At 41.1% G+C, this 23,293-nt stretch overlaps 1 protein-coding gene across 1 annotated transcript; it reads right to left on the bottom strand.

The window, feature by feature from the left end:
- Positions 1–14,994: 14,994 nt before the first annotated feature.
- LOC110525487 (LIM/homeobox protein Lhx2-like) lies at positions 14,995–22,600 on the bottom strand. Its single transcript, XM_021605622.3, has 5 exons — positions 21,508–22,600; positions 20,014–20,216; positions 19,214–19,584; positions 16,175–16,377; positions 14,995–15,756 (listed from the first exon to the last, which is right to left on the bottom strand). Exons 1-5 carry the CDS (start codon positions 21,688–21,690, stop codon positions 15,466–15,468), a joined length of 1,251 nt encoding a protein of 416 aa, XP_021461297.1. The 5' UTR covers positions 21,691–22,600; the 3' UTR covers positions 14,995–15,465.
- Positions 22,601–23,293: the final 693 nt, after the last annotated feature.

The raw sequence follows: 23,293 nt of genomic DNA, 5'->3' as shown, positions 1-23,293 counted from the left end.
TGAATACCAGTTTTAAACTAATTATCAACTTCTCAGGAAACTGAAACAAAGCAAAGCTTCCGAACACTGGTTATCTTCCACTGACCTCTCTCCACTGTGCCCCCATATGCACCAACACACCACGCACAAATAAATATGGCTCATCAGTACACAAAATAACAAGTACTGGTGGAATAACAATAAGCTACCTGTGAAGAAACATGTGAGAATGCCTGGAACTCACATGAGGCTACACAGAACACAGTAGTAGCATTTAATAGGTTCAGCTGACACAACATAGGAAACAATTCCAAGGGACGTTACTCTTAGCTGGATCTCTCTAATATCACAGTCTTTTCAGCCACTGTTCAACACATTCTGACAATAGTGTTTGTCCTTTTTACAGAGGTAGGGTTTCAGAAGTTGTTGGAAGATGGGCAGGGACTAAGCTGTCCTGACATTAGGGGAAGCTTGTTCCACCACTGGGGTGCCAGGACAGAGAAGAGCTTTGCCTGGGATGAGCAGGAGTCGAGTCCTCATAGGGATGGGAGGGCCAAAAGACCAGAGTTGGTAGAAAGGAGTGTTCGGGATGTAGAGTTTGAGCATAGCCTGAAGGTAGGGAGGGGAAGCTCCCCTCGCTTCTCCATATGCAAGCACCAGAGTCTTGAACTGGATGCGAGCTTTGACTGGGAGCCAGTGGAGAGTGAAGTGGGGTGACATGGGAGGAGGGGGGTGACGTGGGAGAACTTGGGAAGGTTGAACATCCGGCGTGCTGCGGCGTTCTGGATGAGTTGCAGGGGTATGATGGGAAAATAATAAAGAGATACAGTAGGCTTCGTTATGCTTTGTTACAACAGCATATTGGACTGAATCTATTCATGGGATTCAAGAGAGAATTGCACCTGTGCACGTCAGTAATGTTATGTTTTTCAGCTCCTTACGTCCTTTCATTGACCCCCCCAGGGCCATTCGTTTCTCAACACCCCTGACTTTTCCCTAAAGAGTGGAGACTGAGGGGACTGGACAATGGCTTTGATCTTCACACAACTCCGTACATCACAGAGGATGCTGAGCTTTCCTCCAAAGGGTGCCTCTGTGCTCCTGCTGTTCCCCTTGAGAGGCAGCTCAAGTCATCTCTGACTATCAGTGAACTGGAGAGCAAAACAGTGCTCCCTAGGGAACACAAATGGATACTCCATCAGTCACTTTCTTCTTCTTCTCCTCTGCCTAAGGTTTATGAAAAATTCATATCTGCCCGATATACTCTACTGGTCTACCCGCACAAACACAAGACCGCACGTTTTCATCCGGTGTCTGTCTCTGTGATTATGCCAAGCTCTAACAACAATGTGACTAATATCATGCTTCCCAATGTACAGTAGTTTTCAATTAAATTGCTGCTATAAGGCTTTCATTGATAATCTACATCAATGTCACACTAAATTAACATGATAGGCTAATTTGAATGAATTACTAATCTCATTCATACACCTACCCCCCTTATGTCTGTAGCCTAATTGATGAGGATTAGCCTTTTGTTCACTACAATTAGTAAACTGGTCAGTTAGTCTAATTATTCCTAGTCCTACTAGTAGTCTACTGCAGTAATATCACCACCACAAAAGGGATGGGTAATACAGAGTGCATATCAGGCTTACATCCGAGTACAAGTTACAGGCCTACTACAGAATGTATTAAAGGCTCACTGTCCGGCTACTTGGCGAGGAACCATGTGGCAACAGAGCACAAATAACTCAAAGCTACAGAACAATTATTTTCCAGTCCCAAACTGCACAAATTTTTGAAAATGTTTGGAAATGTTTCGGAACAAAAGAAGTAGCTTAGGTCCTAGAGTCAGAAAACCCGCCTCTGAGAACATGGCTGTGCGCTGGCAGAAGTTTTGGGCCTAAAATCTCTCATTATTTCATGTCATTATTGAAATACTTTTTGATCATGGATGTTGTTGTTAGGAGCTCATGGACATTTGCAAACACCTACGAGGCATAGGTTTTCTTAATTTTGTTTTATTTGATTTTCATATCATTGTATCATGTGTTTGTGTTCCCGCATTCTCCTTACTGGCCCTGTAGGCTACTTTGCTCAGTCCCCTGTGGGTCCTACTCCTAGACCAGGGGTAGTCACCCCTGTACATGATCTAGAACAGGTGTAGGCAACTGTGTTCCTGGAGTTAGGCAACTGTGTTCCTGGAGTACCGCAGGTACTCCAGGAACACAGTTGCCTGGTAGACCGCACCTGTTCCAACAGTTGTAGAGTATTGGTAGTAATGCCTGTTTAGTCTTTTTGATCTTTCTGTGTTTTTAGACCTGTTGGACTTCTGTCGACTGTATGCCGTGAGACACGTTATCCCTTTCATATCATCCAATCAAAATGGTTCAAAATGGCATGTTTGGACATAGTTGTAGGATGTACTAGAACATCCAGGTGCGTACGCCATGGGCACTTGTGACTAGATGGAATACAGCTAAGACCTGAAGTGACTTGTTGTATCGGGTTAGGAGAGCATTTTAGCTAACACTAACCCTAACCCTTTTCTTTACCTTAACCTAATTATCCTAACCTGCTACGTTCATTCTTCTAATCTACTGTTTAAGTTCTCCTAACCTGCTACGTTCATTCTTCTAATCTACTGTTTAAGTTCTCCTAACCTGCTATGAAAATGTTCCGGTCGAAGCTGTATTCCCATCTAGTTAGAAACCATTTGCTTGATTCTAGTCTTCTCTAAGGAATTGTGCAAATCACAATGCCATTATTTGGTGTGTGTGTGTGTGTGTGTGTGGGGGGGGGGGGGGTCAACAAGGATCATTCATTTTGGTTTGTATAAAATGTTCATTTCAAATTGCGCTATTTAATGATAACCCACATAACTATTTGTGGTTGGGTTATTTATTTCATGGTTGTATCTAAACATTAATGATGAGTATCCACGTTATGCTTTAGCACATGTTGACTGGTCAAGAGCTAATGTTGATGATGTGTAATAATGGTCTGCTGTAAATATTGGTTAGGGTAACAATGGCAGCAGCACAGAGCTGTTTCTGTCTGTCTGTGAAGGAGAGCAAAGACCTCCAGGCCTATATGCCTGATGCCTCCCACTCTGACATGTGCAACCATGGGGTCATCATTCATGGTCACAAATTGACATTCCTCCAGTTATTTCTAACCCATTGTAAATATGTGCTTAATTTGTCCAGGCATGTCAGGGGAACAGTGGCTGGAGCTGGTGCGAGGCAGACAGCTGTAACTGATGGGCCAATAATCACCATTCCTGACTGTCAATTACAAGGACAACCACCTAATGTGCATGGAGTTAATTCCATACCATTCAATTTCCTGAACACAGAGCCCATGTTGCCTTTGGATATCCATTTCATTTGAACATTGTTACAAGCATGCTGAAATAATGTGTTGGTAGGTTACAAACATGTTTTACTCTGGAAGGACCTGTTCGAGCTAGTTTTAACCTACAGTACAGGTTGGGTTGGGGTAATCCAGGTTGAGATAGCTCAGGTGGTCCCCAGAAGAAAGTTCTGGGATGACAGAAAAGACAAGGCATAACGTTGTTATTCTAATTTCCCGTAACTCATCTGTTCTGTCTGTCACTACTGCTATGTGTCATCTATTCATCACTGTTTTGTGCCCACCAGCGTAATGCTGCTTCCTGTCTCTCTCGTTGTCTCTCCCCATTTTTCTCACATGCTCTCTCATTTTACATTTTAGTAGACGAGAGCGACTTACAGGAGCAATTAGGGTTAAGTGCCTTGCTCAAGGGCACATCGACAGATTTCAGTTCGTGGCTCAACGCTCTTAACTGCTAGGCTACCTGCTGCTCTTGTCAAAGGAATAATTTCCCCCCGTGTTGCTTGGGTGATAATACAAAAGTTTATCCAAAAATATATGAATCCTTCCTCCTCGGGATCATCACATCTTGCCACATACCATGAGGTCACGTTTTATTTTGAGCTCCCAAAACATTCTCATCCTCAATGTTTTTGATGAAAAAAAAAAGTGTATTTATGAGAGTAATTCATCACCTTTATAAACATGGTCTTCCAGAGAGGCTGTGTTTTTGAAAATAATTATGTCTTGAAAATTAAGAATGTAGGGACGGCTGTGCAGGCAGGTCCGCGGGGAGTCGTTTGTGGTCCTACTGTAACTGTGCAGTGCTGCCGCGGCGTAATAAAACACAGAGTTTTAAGGGTTTCAAAGTGGCGTTCCTGCTCTCGGCTCTGTCAGCCATAAATTGAGAATAAACACAGCCGTGTACAAGGCGCCCATAAATGCCTTCATAATTCATACCTTCGGGGCGCCTCAGGTAGATTAAGTTGTTTCTATGATTCACGTTATCATATGAATAATAGCTCACCGCCATGGTGCTGGATTCTCCTCCCTTAGTTAATAGCTTGATCCGGACATTATTGGACAATAAAGAGACAAATAACATATTCCAGATGATTAGTCTCTCATGGAGCATTTCTGTGGTAGAAGAGGTGTTCACATATTGGCTTTTTTGTGACAGCATATTATATAATTTTTTTTCATTAAGCAAATCTTTCATTTCTGAATATATTTTTCCATGGGGTATGGACAAAAACACTTTCATTATCACGCAAAGGTTGACTTTGGTTTCATAGGACAAACTCCATTGTCTACCTGCAGTGTTTCCATCTCTAGCTTTATTATTATGACTTATAGATCATATCTCAAAGAACGAATGGTGGCAGAAAGACTGAAATATGACAAAGCCTAGATTAAGAAAATGCAAACATGAGGCCTATGCAGCTCTCTGGATTTGATGTTCATAAGCCAACAGAAAAGAATGCCGTAAAATATATAATATGCCTCAGAAAAGAGAATCCAAGAGAGTTGGATGACAGATTTCTGATCAAAACACCTTTTGAAGTTGCAGGAGGTTCATGGTGTGTGTGCGCATCTTTGTGACTGTTTGTGTTTTTTATGGGTACTTGCCTGTGTGTCTACCTGTGTCAGTGCACATGAGTTTGTACAAGCAAATATACAAGGACATGGAAAAACAAGAAATGTGTAGCTTAATAAGTAGTACATTTAATGTTGATCAGTTGAAAAAACATTCCTCATCTTAACTAAGATTTACTATTCAACTAAAACCTAAGCATTTCTTTCAGTCTAGTCTATATAAAGTCTCTTCAGCTTGTCCCCAGGCTTCACACTCCTGAAATGCAAAAAGAGTTATGAGGAATCCAATATTTCACCCTCATAGAATCCTTAAATATAGGAACAAGTTCCCTCTGTGGTGCTTGTGTTTAATAGCCCCAGAGAGCATTTTGCCCCCTACCGCTCAAAGAGAGTTCTCTTGAGTCAAGTGACTTTGAATAGTAGCCCCCTGAGCTTGATGGTTCTCTGGCATTGGAATGCCGGGGGGAGACCCTTGTGAGGTGAGGAGATGGATTTGTGAGAGGAATTGTTCCCGTGCTCTCTTCCGGTGTGCACCAAAGACCCTGAGCCTCCCAATGTGGAGCAGACAGAACAATACCACCGGTCCCCTTGTGAAAGTAAAAGGAGCTGCTTTAGAGCTTGTATGCATGTGGCCTGTTACATGTTTTAATCCCTCAAGTAGAAAGGCAGGAACACTAGAAACACCTTCATTCCCAACGGACAGCCAAACATGATTGAGTGTATGAATACAAATTAGTATTGGCAACGTTTCTGGGTGTTTTTTTAGTCTAATATGTAAATGTTCTGCAATATAAAAGGCGAATTTGGCATAGCCAGAAAATGTGACCTTGATGCCATTGAAACATTTTGGTTAGTAATTTTCGATTAATAGACACCCTTTGTCCCAGACCAGATGGTGAAACAATGCTATAGATGTCATTATTTAGTATGTTGAATAGGCTACTGTAGAATATATAGCATGAATTCAATCAAATAGCGTCTTAGGGGGAAAAGCACAGAGAAGTTGTTGCATGGGAGAAATATTTCTCTGTGAGCAGAGATGAATGATAAGCTGCCTGCGTAGCCTGAGGATTACATTCATGATTTCACGATTCACACCACAGTTATTTATCATCAAGAGAAAACCAAACCAGCCAACTGAAAGTCAAGCTCTCTCCCTTAATGAAGAGTTGAGAAGGATAAGTGAAGTATATCAAGGATACACAAAACAAACAAAATATTCAATCTGTCCAGGGAAATCTCTTTAGAAACAATCTTCAATAAAAGCTTGCCCATGTAAATTGAAATCCCCTTTTTATGGTGTCGCTTCTGTGGGGAGACCAGAGAACACGCTGCTGAGATCCCACTCAGTAAACACGTGCATCATTATCCATTCATCGGGGTGTATTGTTTGTTTACTGTGGCCCCGTTTCCAGAGACCCCGAGAGCTGGGTTGGTGGAGTGGGGAGTAACAGAACAATGGCCTTTCTTCTCCACCCGCTATGGCCTCAGAAATGCTCACCACTCAGCCAGCACACAGCCTTTCACTGAGCCTTTGGCCGCCCATGAGTGACAGTTGAATCCCAGAGAAGTTTTCCCAAGTACAGGAGCCGAGGCGGGTGCTGTTGTATGGAGGGCCAGGCCCAGCTGCAGTGCTGGGAGGTCTGCCCTATTGTCTGGCCGGCATAAAGAACAGGAGGAGCAGGGGACAGGGCTTTACAACTCTAGTGTGCTAGCTACATGCTCCTGCTGCGGACCAGAGGACACTCGGTGAAGATGTCATTGACGCATCAACAGACGAGCATCAATGGGATGCTCCTTGCGTATGTGAGACAAAAACATTTGCACATAAACAAGCAAACACATGCATACTCATACTCATAACATGTGAACACATACAGAACATGAGGTGGATACATCCTGACATCAAAAGGTCATGAGGACAAATTCAATCTTTTGTCTTGATAACCTTCGGGCAGTTTTAGTTGTTATATGTTGTGTGAAATACTGTAGTATCGACATCATTTTGCAAAACCTTCCTTCAGATAGTAGGGCCTGTGTTTATATTGATGGATGAAAGCAGCACATAGGAGAGAGATATCATGAGTTGTCTATTTTCTTTGGAGTCTTATTATTGTTTCTGCTCCACAATTACTCAGGTGACGCATGCAGTGTGTATCCAACGGCTAGTTTTCTGACCTGAATGTACACACAATGGATCAGCTCCCTCCTAATAGCGTGAGCCTGTGCCTGTGGCCTTTACAATGCGTACAGAATAAAGTTCAGGTGTCAGTAGTTCAACTGATTTATAATGGGGAACAGGCGGTGATTAAGTGCTGATGTCGCGGGATTTCTCAACACTCAGTTGGAGAATCAAGCAGCTTGTGTCCAAACAAGACTAATGTGCTGCTGGGTTGGTGTAACCTTTCTCATGTTCATGTTCCCTCCAATCATCTGCCACTGCTCCTTTGCTCTTTATTTATAGCCATGCTCCTTTGCTAAATGTGTGTCTGTGTGTGCGTGCGTGTGTGTGTGATTCTTGTGAATGTTCATATGCAAGTGTATACACACCACAAGAATCCTCATTCTTGTGTATTTCTACACAGTATGTTTAGTGCACTAGTATGTACATGTGTGTGAGATGGGGAGCCACAGAGCACGTTTTAGTTTTGGCGTAATTGTTCATTTTTCTCTGTTAAACAGTGAAACAATTGATTGGAGAATAAGCGGGTTGACCTCTCACACTGACTGAGTGCTATGAATTGAGGAGTCAAAGATCCTGGGTTAACGATCCTGGGTCCTCGCTACTCCTTACTGGCTGACCCTCTCTAGGGGTGTCCTTTCATCTGCTTGTCTGTATTTGAGCTCAATCCCAAAACATAACTCCAGTAACACTAAACATTTTCATAGCCTATTGACGAACCAGCACTCTTTGCAAAAGACATGAACCAAAATATACTAGGATTATTTAGCCTTGTTCTGTGCATAGTCATTTTATGATTTACCAGGTCGGGTTTTTTTTTTGTGGAAAAAGAATCTTAATCATAATTATGCTTCATTTCCTCACTGGTAGGAGGGTCCTTCCACTGCTTTTGGTCTATGAGTGGGTACGAGTATTCAGTGGTGGTGTGTGCATTTACTTCTGTGTGTGTGTGTGTGTGTGTGTGTGTGTGTGTGTGTGTGTGTGTGTGCGTGTTGTGTGCATTCATGCATGTTATCCTAACTCCTTGTCCCCGCACAACCAGGCGACAGAGATGACGGGCCTACATATCCGCCACAGAAACTATTAAATTATTCCCGTTATGTGTACTCTACAAAGAATTCATCACACATTGTTTCAGGAAGTTTTTACATCGCTAGGTGAATGAAAATGCCAGCGACACCCATCCCCGGCCCAGGATGTCATCTGTGAATAAACAGTGTGTCAGTTTGGCTGCGCTCTCGCTGCCTGCAGACAGCCTCTGTCAGCATCAGCCCAGGACATGCCACCTCTCTGCTGACAGCATGCCCCCCCCCCCCCCCCCCCCCCCCCGCCCACACCCAAAGGGAGAGCCACTCAGCCAGCCAGGCAGGTATGCAGCTCCCAGGCATGCAGCCCAGATCCCATTCCACTCCGTGCTAAGCGCTGTTCCCCAACCTGCCGCGCTCCGCCAGGCACCACGCTGCCACCCTGACAGCACTTCACTGTGTATCTAAATAGAGCAGGAGCCCGGCTTGTCCCAGGGAAACTTTTACATTCCATTCCATTCAGCGACGATTTGTCACTTGTGTGAGAGGCTAATGAAGCAATATTTTTCCTCTGGTTTAGGCTGTCCTTTCCTTTCCCCCCATGCACAGACATGGTAATGGCTGGGTTGGATTAAATGAGCTCCCCTCTTCGTCTGTCTGTCTGTTTGTCAGGGTGAACGATGTTTACGCAACATTTATGTTTTTTACAATAATTTGCTTTGCTTTCAGATGAGGCTGATGAGAGTTCAGGAAAAACACCCCAGTTAGAGGATGTCCTCAGAAATGGCAGCTTACATACTCGTCAATATACTTTCAGTACAGCATTCCAAAGTTCCCTCGTCAATTTGTAACATATGTTGTGGTGTATTGTTGTAAAGTGGCTCTCTAATAGTTAGTTTAAGAGTAAGTTATGTCATCTGATTGTGCTGCCGTGACACACTATTATGGCGAAGGGGTCCATTGCAGTGAGTGTGCCTAGTGCCTAGCCTTGGTTTGTAGGTTTATAAAGCCCTGTTGAGTGTTTGTGTGTGTGTGTCTTCCCATTGGAGGGTTTCTTCCACTAATTGGTCTTAATTGTTGGTAATACCCCTGGGTCAGTCTCCTTTAGGTCAACCTTGCGTGTGGCCAAGGAGATGCCTGTTTTATTGATTTGACAGGGCTAAATTGAGAACCTTTGGCAGAGTGTCAAAGCCTAATTAATCACTCTAATTTCATCTCTCCACGCGTCCTCAGCCACCGAGTGAATGTGATCACAGAGAGCCGTCTCCACATTAGCCAGCCCTCCTCATGCTAATTAGCTGCTATCCCTGAGCTGTAGAGGCCCTCATGGTGGGAGAGAAGGGGCTAAAGCCACCCTAAATGGACACATAATGACCAGAGGAATCAGAACCGGAATCGTGCTCCATCTAATTTTCCTAATATTCTGTATTACACTCAAGTCCTGTGTGGGTAGCTGAGGCTGGGCTTGGTCGCTGCAGGGCACTAGGAGCTGTAGCTATTCCATCTCCTCCTCGTGGTTCTACTAAGAGAACCAACGGAAGACTGACCCCCTGTGCTCTCCCCTTAACCAGGCTGGGGTACACAGACAGTACACCTTACTTAATTAGAGCCATTTGTTTGTTTATTTTACCGGGGAGCGATGCGTTATGGTCCTTCCTATATCAGGGACTCACAGGTTATAGGTCCTTCCTCCTTTGATGACGTTCCATTCAGTATGTCTGCAACTTTTCAGTTCTTTATGCGACATGTGCACTATATTCAGACCAGCTCCTTTATGGTCAACTAACATAGATCAGTCTTTCTATATATAGGCCTTCTGTTCCACCATTACATATTTAGTCTATAGGACAGTCCAGCCCTCCCTGGGGTTGATTTGAGGAATGTGTGTGCAGCAGTGGCTTGTTCAGTAGAACTCTGTGCTCAATGTGTGAAACTCCAGCTTGAGTTGATTGTATGAAACTCAAACCTGTACTCTGCACTGTGTGTAAAAACCCCCAGCCTTCAGAGAGCAGCTGCAGGGACCTTCACACAGGCTGCTCCCATTAGAATATGTTTAATACATTAGAGGAAGTTATGGACCAATCAGTAGTGTACTAGGATGTCGTGTGAAAAGAGATGTCATGTTCATTTGAAGGTTGCCTGCTATTCACATTGTGCATCAGAAACATGTAGAGGGTAGAAAAGGATGTTTCAGGCATATCTGTAAAATGTTGTTCCGGCACACCATTTAAAATAAATAAAAACTTTAATATTTAGAGAAGACCTTTAATATTTAGAGAATACCTTTAAAATTTAGAGAAGATGCTGGTGAAATGTGGCAGTAATATTACATATTACACTTTATATGGCCCTCTATTTATATATAGCCTGATGTGTTTTAAAGACCAGCCTCTCTATTAAAGCCTTCATCACACAGCTTTCTGTGAATGTGAGGGTACATCTGGGCAACACATTGGCAGGGCACCCTCTGCAGAGACTGGTTCTAACGCCCAACAGTGGTCCACCTCAGCCCCAGCTTGGCAGCCTGTTTGATGGGAAAGCTGGGTGGGGACCAGCCTGGAAGACAGGCCCGTGTCCAGGACACCCAGAACCAGAGACTGGTAATAAAGGAGCTCAGGGAACAAATACTGTAATAGACCTTATGCAGGGAAGTTCCCTTTTTCGCCTGCATTGCCGCAGTCAGTGTTGTCTTTATTCAAAAGACGGCATTATTGATCTTCAACTGTATGCCTCTAGAGTCCCATCCTCTCTGTTATGTTGCAATGAATACGGCATCTGGAGTGGAGACGTGGAAGGCTTTTTTCACATTTCTAAAATCTCCCTAAATCTTCTCCTAAATTCCGTAAGCAGGTTTAATTGTTCTTAAAACAACAATCCCTCTGTAACAGACATAGGCATCCATTAACAAACAGTAAACGTGTGGTTATGAGGCTGTTCTGTTATTTCTGCATTATGGTTGCCAGGCCTCAGATTTTCCTCTCTTGTAATTACTGGATAAACCAACCAGTGGGTTCACATCTCACATTAACATAAAGCCGCACAGCCAAAATCCTTAACTGCCACTTGAATTCTACCATTTGAACTGCATTTCACCCATTAATTTATACCCCTCCTCGGTCTTACCATTAGATGTCAGTCCACTCCTTGCCTCCGTAATTGTTTAGCTTTGTTGTCACTGAATATTGTATAGAATGGATGTAAAATACAACAGAGAAACACCCTTCATTATACCCTTGTCGTACAACACACGTACACACTTGCATATACGCACTCACACATTCTCTCTTTCTCTCGCTCTCACTCAGGAACCAAAACACACATATACATTCACATAAATACACACACACACTGACACCAACACACACTGACACACCGACACACACACTCGCGCACACACACATGAACTGATCCATATAAAATCACACATATGGCGTTGATTGTTTTGGGGAAAACTGCCAGAGAGAGCTGTAAGTGTGAGAGTAGCCAGGTGTGCTCACCAGACATCTGTGTGAATGTTGGCCAATTAACATTTCAACTCAGACTACCAAAACAGGCAGTTTTAGGGCACAATACTAACCATCACTTATGAGAATGTAAATACCTTGACTAGAAAGTGAGCTTGTAATATCCTTTCTTGATTCATGTATTTCTATAATAAAGCTACATATCAATGTGGCCTGTATAGCAAAATCTGTTAAGCCTACATAACTTAGAGGACATAATTCTCAAAAGGTTACGTCCCTAATTAAATTTACACGTATAGAAATAAAATAGTGTAAACTTCCTTGATATCTTTAGGTGGAAATTTCTCATAGATTTATGATTAGATTCAGCTGAACTGGCAGTTGGTGGTGCCATGAAAAAATTGGACGCATATTGCCCCAGCTGAGAGGGGAAAACTGCCCATGAAACAGATTTTTTATTATTACACTGTAGGGAAGGCTGCCAACTGCAATCAACTTTCTCTTGGCTAGAGAAGCTTGTTTTGTTGTTCGAAAAGTCAACTTTTCTTGTCCACAGAGAGTAGGTGTTACTATCCCACTGGGCACACACTGGTTGATTCAATGTTGTTTCCACGTTATTTCAATGAAATGACGTTGAACCAATTTGGGATAGAGGTTGAATTGACATTTGTGCCCAGTGGGATGTTGGTTTAACGTTGATTGTTAACGGTTAGTTAACATAGTGTGTACAGCAGCCCGGGTGTGGGTCACATATGGTATGGTAGCACCAGCAGCCTGTTGAGATACTGTAACTAAGAGCCAACATGGAGGATACTAACGGATTAGTTTTACATTAGTCAAGGGTTGGTCCAAACCTTGTCTGTACTGTTAGAGTTCAGGTCAGGTCATCAACTGTCTGTGGCCGAGTAAATTCATCTAGAAAACATTAACTCCCACAAAAGCCATTCAGCCCTGGTCTGAACAGTTACGTGAGCAGGACTCATCCATAATTTCATAAGAGAAAGCAGGGCCTCGCATTACCCACATTTCTGCAATTCCAATCATAGCTCTAGTCTGGATCTGCCACACTAGCACAGAATCTATGGAATGCTCAAATGAAGGGACTGCACATGCATAGCCTGATTTTATTCCATGACAGGACTACCACCCACTACAGATACTGTAGATGACAAACCAGCTCAATATGAGACTTTAGCACAGCAATGCAAAATAGGTTAGTGCTTTAATTGGTGTAATACAAAACATACAGATGTGAAGGGACAGATTTGTAAGAATGACAAAAGTTATGCTGTAAGTCATTTTTTATATTTCTTGCAGAACTGAAGACTACATCAAATGGTTGGGATCTGTACAAGAAGGTGCAGGAAAACAGTAAGTCCTCAGTCAATAACCATACAGCATTGGACACCAGCAGGCTCTGGTACAGTAATAGTAGTAGTAGTAGAGGTAGCAGTAGGAGTAGTATAAGAAGTAGTAGTAGTAGTAGTAGTAGTATTAGAATTAGAAGTAGTAGTATAAGTAGTGTAGTAGTAGTAGTAGTAGTTGTAGTAGTAGAAGTAAAAGTAGTGTGGTAGTAGAAGTAGTGTACAGTAGTAATAGTAGCAGTAGTAGTAGTAGAAGTATTAGAAGTAGAATTCGAAGTAGTAATATAAGTAGTGTAGTAGTAGTAGTAGTAGTAGTAGTAGTAGTAGTAGAAGTAGTAGTAGAAGTAAAAGTAGTGTGGTAGCAGTAGTAGTAGATGTAGTAGTAGTAGCAGTAGTAGTAGTAGTAGTAGCAGTAATAGTAGAAGTAGTGCGGTATAAGTAGGGTAGTAGTAGTAGTGTAGTAGTAGTAGAAGTAGTAGTAGAAGTAGTAGTAGAAGCAGTGTAGTAGTAGTAGTAGTAGTAATAGTAGAAGTAGTGTAGTATAAGTAGGGTAGTAGTAGTGTAGTAGTAGAAGTAGTAGTAGTGGTAGTAGAAGTAGAAGTAGTGTAGTAGAAGTAGTAGTAGAAGTAGTGTAGTATAAGTAGGGTTGTAGTAGTGTAGTGGTAGTAGTAGTAGAAGTAGTAGTAGAGGTAGTAATAGTAGTAGTAGTAGTAGAAGTAGAGGTAGTAATAGTAGTAGAAGTAGTGTAGTAGTAGTAGAAGTAGTGTTGTAATATTAGAAGTAGTAGTAGAAGTAGTGTAGTGGTAGTAGTAGTAGTAGTAATGGTAGAAGTATTGTGGTATAGGTAGGGCAGTAGTAGTAGTAGTAGTAGTAGTAGTAGTAGTAATGTAGAAGTATTGTGGTATAGGTAGGGCAGTAGTGGTAGCAGTAGTAGTAGTAGTAGAAGAAGTAGTAGTAGTAATAGTATAAGTATTGTGGTATAGGTAGGGCAGTAGTAGTAGTAGTAGTAGTAGTAGTGGTAGTCGTAGTCGTAGTCGTAGTCGTAGTAGTAGTAGTAGTAGTAGTAGAAGAAGTAGTAGTAGTAGTAATAGTAATAGTAGAAGTAGTGTAGTATAATTAGGGTAATAGTAGTAGTAGTACTAGTAGCAGTAGTAGTAGTAGTAGTAGTACTGTATTAGAAGTAGTAGTACTAGTAGTCGTCGTCGTAGTAGTACAGTAGTTGAAGTACTGTAGTAGTAGTAGTAGTAGTGTGTTGGATGGATGAAGCTGAATCATTAGTGATATCACTGCCTATTTTCACTCGTACACCTCATCTTCTACTGATCTTTTTATTCCTAGAAGTAAAAGTCCTGGTTTGTGATACTGAACATATCAGGGATATGAAAGCCAGTTGACTGTTGTTTCATGTAACTTCATTTAAGTTGTATTGAACAGTGGAAACTGAGTTGAGGTAAGAGGTTGGGATGAGAGTGTGTATGTCATAGCAGGTTTTAGGTCAGCAGAAACATACTAATTGATACATTTCTTATGTAAATGAGGTATAGAATTGTTGTTCTTGTACGATAAATACAAGTTGTAAGAGCACAATATTTCAAAACAAAACTAGCTTTCATTGGCTGTAACATTTCAACCTAGTGTATGATATCATATCACAGATCTGTGTGTGTGTGTGTGTGTGTGTGTGTGTGTGTGTGTGTGTGTGTGTGTGAACATGTCATTTTTTATTTATTTAACAGCAATAATTAGTCTGCCAACTCAAATGAATTCTAAACTTACATTTAGACCACAATCACAAACCCACTTATGCACGCACACACATGCACACAAGCATGCTCACACACACACACACAGACAACACACACGCATGCACACACTGTTTGTGTGAACCATTTACTATTTTACCCTTGAGCCACAATACTCTCTGCTGAGGTAAAGAAAAGAATATGTGTTTTTATCCGATCTTGATGGGAGAAACAGATCTGAATATGTTGGGGACAATTGAAGTGTAAGGCACATGGCAGTCATAGCATATTTTAGCCTGTGTTTAATCTCAGATTTCCCATCATTTTACAATCCTTCTCAATGTTTCCTAACAGTGACTCCTGTACAACAACATAAATATTGTGCTGGAAAAAAATGAATTTCCAAAATTAAGCAGTTTTTTTTCTTTTCCACAGTTTCATTCTGTAAACATTGAAAAATGCAAATCAAGTCTCTTCAGTTCTCAACAAAACAACCACAACAAAATAACAATAACTGTTCCTTCTGCAAGGCTTGGCAGCCTCACTACGCAAATATTCTTAAATGGGCTCAGAGTAAAAGTAAGAGTATTTTTCCTTTACCTTAATTTTACTAGTCCATTAAATGTCTCTGTCAAAGGTCTGTGTTTTAGTTCCAAGGGGACAGAGTCGGGGGGGGGCCTCGGGATGAGGCTGGTGAGGGTGTTTAAAGGGTCAGGGCATCAGATGAAGCTGAAGGGGTCCGTCTGTAAGGGGGCATCAGAACAGACTGGTCAGGGTGGTCTGCAACGGGCTTCTGCACTCATGAACATCCATGCTGCCAGAGACAGAGGTTAACACGGAGGTGACGGTGGGCAAGGTGGGGTTGGTCAGGTCTGTCAGGGTGGTGGGGGTGCTGGAAGGACTCATGGAGGCGTTGGAGATATCGGAGGCAGGTCCGGAGGGCGTGCCCCCCTGCAGGGTGGAGCCGTCTGAGGTCTTGTCCACGCCCGTGTTTTCCTGTCTCAGCAGGTTCCGCCGGAACTTGGCCCGAGCATTCTGGAACCAGACCTGTGTACCCCAGCAAGGCAACATCATAGCGAATATTAGTGATGGAACCGTGGGGAAAGACAGTTTCAACTGGAATAACAGGCATGAAAAACAAAATGCAAAATGACTGCTTTGTTTCCTGGGAGCTTCAATAAAAGCGAAGCGATTTTTACAGAATTTTTGTTCAGATAATTTGCTGTGGTCTTTGTGGAAATCAAGCGCTCTATGTTGTGATCCCCACTTCCCATAATAAACCATTCTTATCTGGAAATTGAAATAGAAAATGCTCCCTTGTTACTCATTTGATTTCAAAATCCCATTATTCAATCATATTAGCTACCATCATAATACACTAGAACATTTAGACTTTTTGTTTTGTGTGTGGTTTTTCTCATTTTGTTGAATATCAGGAACAATATGGTGTAGGTGTGTGTCTAACCTGTAGTACACGCTTGGTGAGGCCAGTCTTCTGGGCCAGCTGCTTCAGGTCCTTGGCGTCTGGGTTGTGGTTGATGGCAAAGTAGGACTTCATGGTCCTCAGCTGGTGGTGTTTGAAGGAGGTGCGCATGCGCTTGGTCTTCTGACTGGAGCTGTAGGAGTCCCTGTCCATAGAGTCTCCGTCGTTCTCATTACAGCTGAGTGCTGGAGGACACCACACACACACACACACACACACATAAGATGTTGTTTAGACCACATGAATATGGTGTATCATTCAAGGATAAGTGAAGTTAAACATGATCATGTCATGTATTTTGCTGCATGATATATTTTGAATTGATGAATTAAAATCAGCAAAATGCTGGCTTGTCTGCACCCTAGCTGGCTTTTAATGCAACGCTTTAAAATCGGTTTAGTAATGAAATGTTTGGTAGAGAGCGTTGCAATGAATACACACATCAAGGTAGAGGAATATACACACGAAAAGCATAGGTATAATTAAACAGTGATTGTAAATTAAACCACAGCCTGACTATTAAACAGTGTCTCATTAGGCTCTAACACACCCCACAGTACCATAATCAAAATAGGATGTTATATTGATGTTATATTTATAACGTATTTAATTTATTTGTGATATTTAACAAATTGCACGTTTTTAGGCTTATACCCAAAAAGTGTTGTTGAATTCACATACATTAATCAGCATATTTCAAAACAAGTGATGCGAAATTATTGTTCCCTTTGTCAAGCACTCACACTATATGGTGTCATAGGTTACTGATTATGTAAGACCTTGACAAATTAAAATATGTCTATTACTTTCTGGCTAGGGTTGTCAGGATTGTCTTTACATTTAGAGGTCTTCCGTTGTTAAATATGCATTGGCAGTTTGCAAAATAGAAATGCCAGTCTTCCTTGAAAACAGATGAAGTGCGATGAAGTAATAAGCACGCAATAATATGTTTTTGTTTTTTCACAAATACAATAATAGTCTTAACTTTAATAGTATAATTATTATTATTATTATTATTTGGTGTGGTTGTTGCCTTATTAATTGTAATTATGCTATAGCCTGCCCTTGATAATCGAATCGTGGCGGCAAAAACATGACATATTTCCCTGACAGTATTTTCTTGGCAAATGCTTAAGTGTTGCTATCTTTCATAACAGTTGAAACATATTCAATGCTGCATACGATAAATATTCGTCATTCACATTCCTCAGAATAACACTTAAGAGTTCAGACAACTAACCACAAACACCAGATATACAGAAACAATATTTATCTTTCGCAATTTTTCAAAAGCCATTGATAGGCTGATGTGAACTTTTCTAATAACATAGGGAATTATGTTTTGGTTTGTTTCTGCAGGACCACAACACATTCAGAACCGTATGAGATCTTTATTCAAACCAAACGTCGATTTCGTCCGTAAAAGGTTGTTAGGTGACTTCAGATGTTAACTTCAGTCAATACTTGAATGCGTTGTTTATTAATACAGTAGGTTGATATTGTATGTCAGTCAGTGGCCCAATGGGTAGACAGTAGAGGGCAGTAGCGACCCGGAGCACGCCCCATCCCCTTTTCTATTTTATTTTTTTTATTTGACCTTTATTTAACTAGGCAAGGCAGTTAAGAACAAATTCTTATTTTCAATGACGGCCTATGAACAGTGGGTCAGTTGTCTTGTTCGGGCAGTTAACCCTTTCCACGTAGGTGTTGTGGGGAATGCACTTTGGTTTACTTGATGAAAGTGTTGTTGCTCAAACAGATGACGAACCATGTGAAAAATCTTGATATGACCAAGTGATGCGTAGGCCTAAAGAGAAAATACGTTTTAGGCTATATAGCCTATTTGAATAGACTAAAGTTAAATATCAGGTGCTTTCACTACCTTTATAAATCCCTAATTCTACTATTGACTTTTTTTAATGAAAGTTGGTATGCACATGAAAACAGTTTAACACAATAACTGACGGTCATGTTTAATTCTCAAGACCCACACTTCGATCCGACATTTAGGCGTACCCTATTGAATGGCCTTCTTGGTGATCACAATCACTACTGAATAACTCGTCAAGTCTCATTGATATATTGTAGTGCACACACATTCTGGCCCCGTCCCAGAACAACCGGCAACCGAGTGCGCAAACTCAAGCAGGGGAACTTTAGATGTCTATAGGGTCTGACAAGTGGAAAATGGCTAGGGTGAAAGCCGGAACTTCAAATAAATGTTTTAAAGAGGACAGGAGAAGAAAATGATAGATTCAACTTTCTCCTGCCACACACAGTTGAATTGTAGTGGGAGGGATTTTGGATACATAACCTGCATCAAATTAGAAAACAACCTCCTTAAAATTTCCTGGAAGAAACTATGTCAAACTCTTTTGAATATTAGGTCTAAATGAACACGGTCTTTAGTTTCTCCAGAACACAAATAAGCTAATGCAAGAGTACACTCCTAGGCTATATAGGCTTTTATGATATAAAAAAAAGAGGAATGTCCATGTGGGTAAAACACAACTTTGTATGGTAAAATCAAAGAAGAGGCAACGTTACTTTTTTGCTACGTGCTAAGCTTAAATAAATGAACTGAAAGAAGTTGTTGAAATATTCGTTGGAAAATATTGGTTGCAAACGCAATATAGGCTATCATAACTTTCACATTGTTCATGAGATTAAATGATGGAACCAGGAGGGCGACATTTTTTTAATTGCATAATGCAGGCAACCTCTGTAGGCCTGTAAAAATTGTATTACAGTGAATATAACTAACAGATTATTGAGATCAAGTAGGCTAGGCTACTCTGTTTCAATTATCATCGCATGAAGACTCACAGTCCCACCCCTTCGTTGCACTCGATTGTTGTCCTGCGTTGTCAAAAGCGGGCCTTGGCAATAATTATAAATTGCACAGCGTAGTCATTTTGTCTTACGCAATGGACACTTTGTGAGGAGAGTGCTCATTGAGTCAATGTAGAGTTATTCTGAAAAGGCTTATTTTAAATTTACATGTTATTACTGTAGTCTTACCGGCATTGTAGGCTGCTAAATCTGCTCCTGGCCCGGGACTTTTCCTTTTCCTGGGCCGCCCTTTATGCACACTCCCCACGCCGTTGAAATAGGATAGTCCCAATGCATTGGCAGGTCCCAGTCCTTTGTGAGAGGCTACATCCGCATGATTGAAATGTGTCTGATATTCCCCCTGTATGAGATTTTCAAAGTGCAGCCGACAGTAGACCAGACTGTCTTTCATGCCAAAGTGGTCCCCAGTCGTTAGCATCTTGTTGCAGGATGTGCAGGTGAAACAGTTCAAGTGGTACACCAAGTCCCTGGCCCGCATCACCATCTCTGAGGCCGAGATCCCGAGGTGGCACCGGGCACATCTCTGGACCGAAAACCTTCTGCGGAGAGGACAGAACCTGCATGGTCAGTGCACGGACACATTTTGATCGGATGTAAATGATCCATGTCAATTAGTAGCACATACAGTGGCAGTTACAGTATGTGTGCACCAAGGCCTGCTCAAAAACAGAACAATGTAGCCCACAGTACTGAGACACTCTCACACTGGCCATTTGTAATGCATTTTGTGCAAGGGCACTTCAACGTATTGTCAAAGCTCAGTCTGGCCTCGCTGTAGGCCAGATGAAAGCCTGTTATATGTGGTTGTAATAACAACATTTATAATTCGTGATGTGTGCAGGTGGAGGAGACTCGTTTCGGGGACATCTGACTATAAATGTGCTTATTCTTCATAACCCAACACCTTTACTATTGAGAAATGTTTTAGTTCAGGTGTGCAGCACCATTTGGGGGATTGATGGAGTTACCTGTAATAATCTTCCTTGCAGTAGATACTTCCGTCTTTGCTGAAGCAGGTGAGCTCGGACTCGAGGTTGAGTTTACACTCGCAGCACTTGAGACAGCGCATGTGCCACTGTTTGTCCACTGCCAGCAGGTAGTAGCGGTCAGCGATCTTCCCGCCGCAGCCCGCGCACAAAGACACCCTGTCGCTGTTCATGCACGACATGTTCTAAAAGACAACCAAACAAACACAAACATGAAACACAGATAAACAGCGCCATCAAACACCCATATCGAAATAATGTTTCCTTTCCGCCCCAAGATATGCTGCCTTTAGGATATGCTTATTTTAGCCTATCAGACATTATTTTGTTGTATGAACTGTTATTATATCTGACTGAAAATATTACACCGAACAATACAGGCTTATGTTGACTATAAATGTACATCATTTTGAAGTTTACACCAATTAAAATATGTCAGTTTATAGGCATACAGCTAAATGTATCCTATAGGCCTTACCATATTCTGTAATAAACATTTTGGGCATTTAAAGAGAATCATCCAATAACAACAACAAACAACAAAGCACATGCTATTTACCTTTCGAAATAAAACGGCTTCACTCGCACTAAGATTTTGGATTACATAAATCATAATAGGATCAAAACACACTTACAAACCAACACACACAGTTTATTTTGTTAAAACTTTCACTTCTTCCAATGTATTTTGGCTTAAATCTCTGTTTTGACTACAACTGCCTAACAAGAACAATGCGATATAATAATAATAACACATCAATTATAGCATATAGTCGAAGAGATCAAAGATAAAACCACTTCCACCCACCCATAGTCTAAAAAGTGAAAGCCAGTGTTATAATTAATTTATCATTTAACTCAAGTTACATTTTATCAACCATTCTAGTCTTAAGCTATTTCCTAAAAGTCTATATGAAATGTACATTTATATTTTAGGGTATTTTCCTTATTTTTACCCAAAGAATGTATGAATGTGCAATGTTTTTTTGTACAAATTCAAAAGTATAAAATTATGAAATATACATTTCATTATGATATCGTTTAAATTGACAACATATCTAAGCAACGCATGCTTAAAAACACTTGATTGTGCATAATAAAAACACCCGTGATATTTGCTATTAACAGATTAGCATGTGAATATTAATTCATTAGCCTATTAGTAGACTACATTATTAGGTTACTCTAAAATGCTCTGTGACAGTGATTCAAAATAATTCCATAAGAGTAAATAGGCTACATTGTTAAAGATACAAATAATAATAATAAACTCAAAAAGCAAGTTCTTTCTTAGTCCAACAAGTTTTAATAGCCTATCCCACGTCAAGTATATTTAATATCCCAAGTATGATGTTATAGTTCACTGCTCTTACTGCATTTTTGCATGAACTTTTTACTGATCATTATGATATTTGTACACAACTGCTCTCAACTCGCGATTGGAATCGCCCTAAGCGTGGTTGCTTAGTTGCCTACCGTTTCAGATTCTCCCATATCTATGGCCGAACTGATAGCTGCGGATTCGCTCTTTCTTCTCCGGTCCATTTCTTCCACAACAACGTGCATTTCGCCTCCAGGGAGGCCGTGGAAAAGCATAGTTACCGGAGAGGAGATGATGTTAAACGTGTTTTCCTCAAATCTGAAACCCAAGATTTCCATAAAACGCAAATCTATAGCCCGTGCATTGGCAGTCAGCTTCTTTCCCTTCTTGGTGTGACAAGGAAGAATTCCAGATCAGAAAAAAATATGATGCAAAAATGGACACGTGTTCTCCACGCTACGCATCATCTGCCAATGGAAATCATCATCTGAATCTCTGCATCTCTCTCTCATGACATATAATTCATTAATTAAAGTGACGGAATCCTTCGTTTTACCAATGCTAATTAATTATATGCAGCATATAAATATATTATTATATTATCGTGCGAGAAGAAATGCCACTTGCAAAATAATTCCTAAGGAATGAAAAACGTACCAACTATCGAAGCCCTGCATGGGTCTGCTACTGGTCCCTTCTATTTCTTCAGAGGTATTTGGATTCAAACATTTTGCAGGGCATTAGTAAACGAATGAATTAGTCCTTTGCCGACCAAATACTAACTCGATCAATGAGCACTGCCACTAGTTCTATTGGAAATCATCAACTGTACCAAAATGATTTCCACACGAATCGAAGGGAGAGAAAAAATTAAGAACACAGCGTCTCTGAGATTGTAGGAGCGTGAATGTCCATGTAGCTGCCTCCTTGTCAGTTTGTCATTGAACTCAAATGCAGTGTCCAAGTTGTCGTTAGAGCGTTATTGATTATATCGAAATCTATACACACATATAGCCTATGCTTTTCAAGGACTTCTAAAGATATAACTAGTTGGCAAAAAATATGTTTGCATTTAGATCCTGTTGGAGGTCTGAGAGAAGCTGTTTTCCTTTGGCAGTTTTTTCGTTTAGCCAAGAAAGCTGCATGTGAGTAATCGAGGAGGAGGAATTTACTATACATTCAGTAAGAACGCTAGACTCGAGCAGGCAGCCCTTTCACTGTTCCACTGTCTCTGGCCTTGTGATACACTCCGCGCCTTTTCTACAGGGACCCATACGTCACGTCCCACGATTTATGTTCATTGGTTGTTCAACATCGTCGAATTCTTATTTTACTGCTGCCGAAGAAGTATGCAGACTAGTAGCCTATTCTTTCTTTGGTTGCCCATGACATACTGTTTAGCCGCATCCTTTCTGTGTTGCATTTAACAAGATATTTGAATACCTTTAGTGCTTATCTAGGCTAAAACAACATGACAAAAGAAGAAAAAGAAGAAGAAGAAGAACACATTGATGGTGATCTGTTGGACCATCGTCACTGACGTTTCATGTATCTTTCGTTTTTTCTTACTCTCTTTATATCTCTCTGTCTGTATTTCTCTTTCTCTATCTATCCCTCTCTCGCTTTCTTCGATATATCTGTCAATACAGGCCTTACTGTAATTGTCTTTTTTTTATTCAGGCACATGGATCCATGTTCGACAAAAATACTTGACTTGCCTAGTTAAATAAATGTTAAATCCAAAGAAAATAAAATAAACCGTTTTTATTTAACATACAACTTAACAAATCACAGCCCTATACTATCTACTGTATCACCCTTTATTGAACCATCTGTTTCCTATAGAGCATGTCAGTCAACCTGGCGTCAGAGACACCATGACTTTATTCCATCAAAGGGACTGAATGCTGCGTCATGTAACCGGGACGCAGACACAAACAG

This window comes from Oncorhynchus mykiss, chromosome 6 (assembly GCF_057628025.1).
Source record: "Oncorhynchus mykiss isolate SJ-2025 chromosome 6, ASM5762802v1, whole genome shotgun sequence".
NCBI classification, from domain to species: Eukaryota; Metazoa; Chordata; class Actinopteri; order Salmoniformes; family Salmonidae; genus Oncorhynchus; species Oncorhynchus mykiss.
The sequence above is the reverse complement of the archived record's forward strand: the minus strand, read 5'-3'. Positions and strand labels throughout refer to the sequence as shown.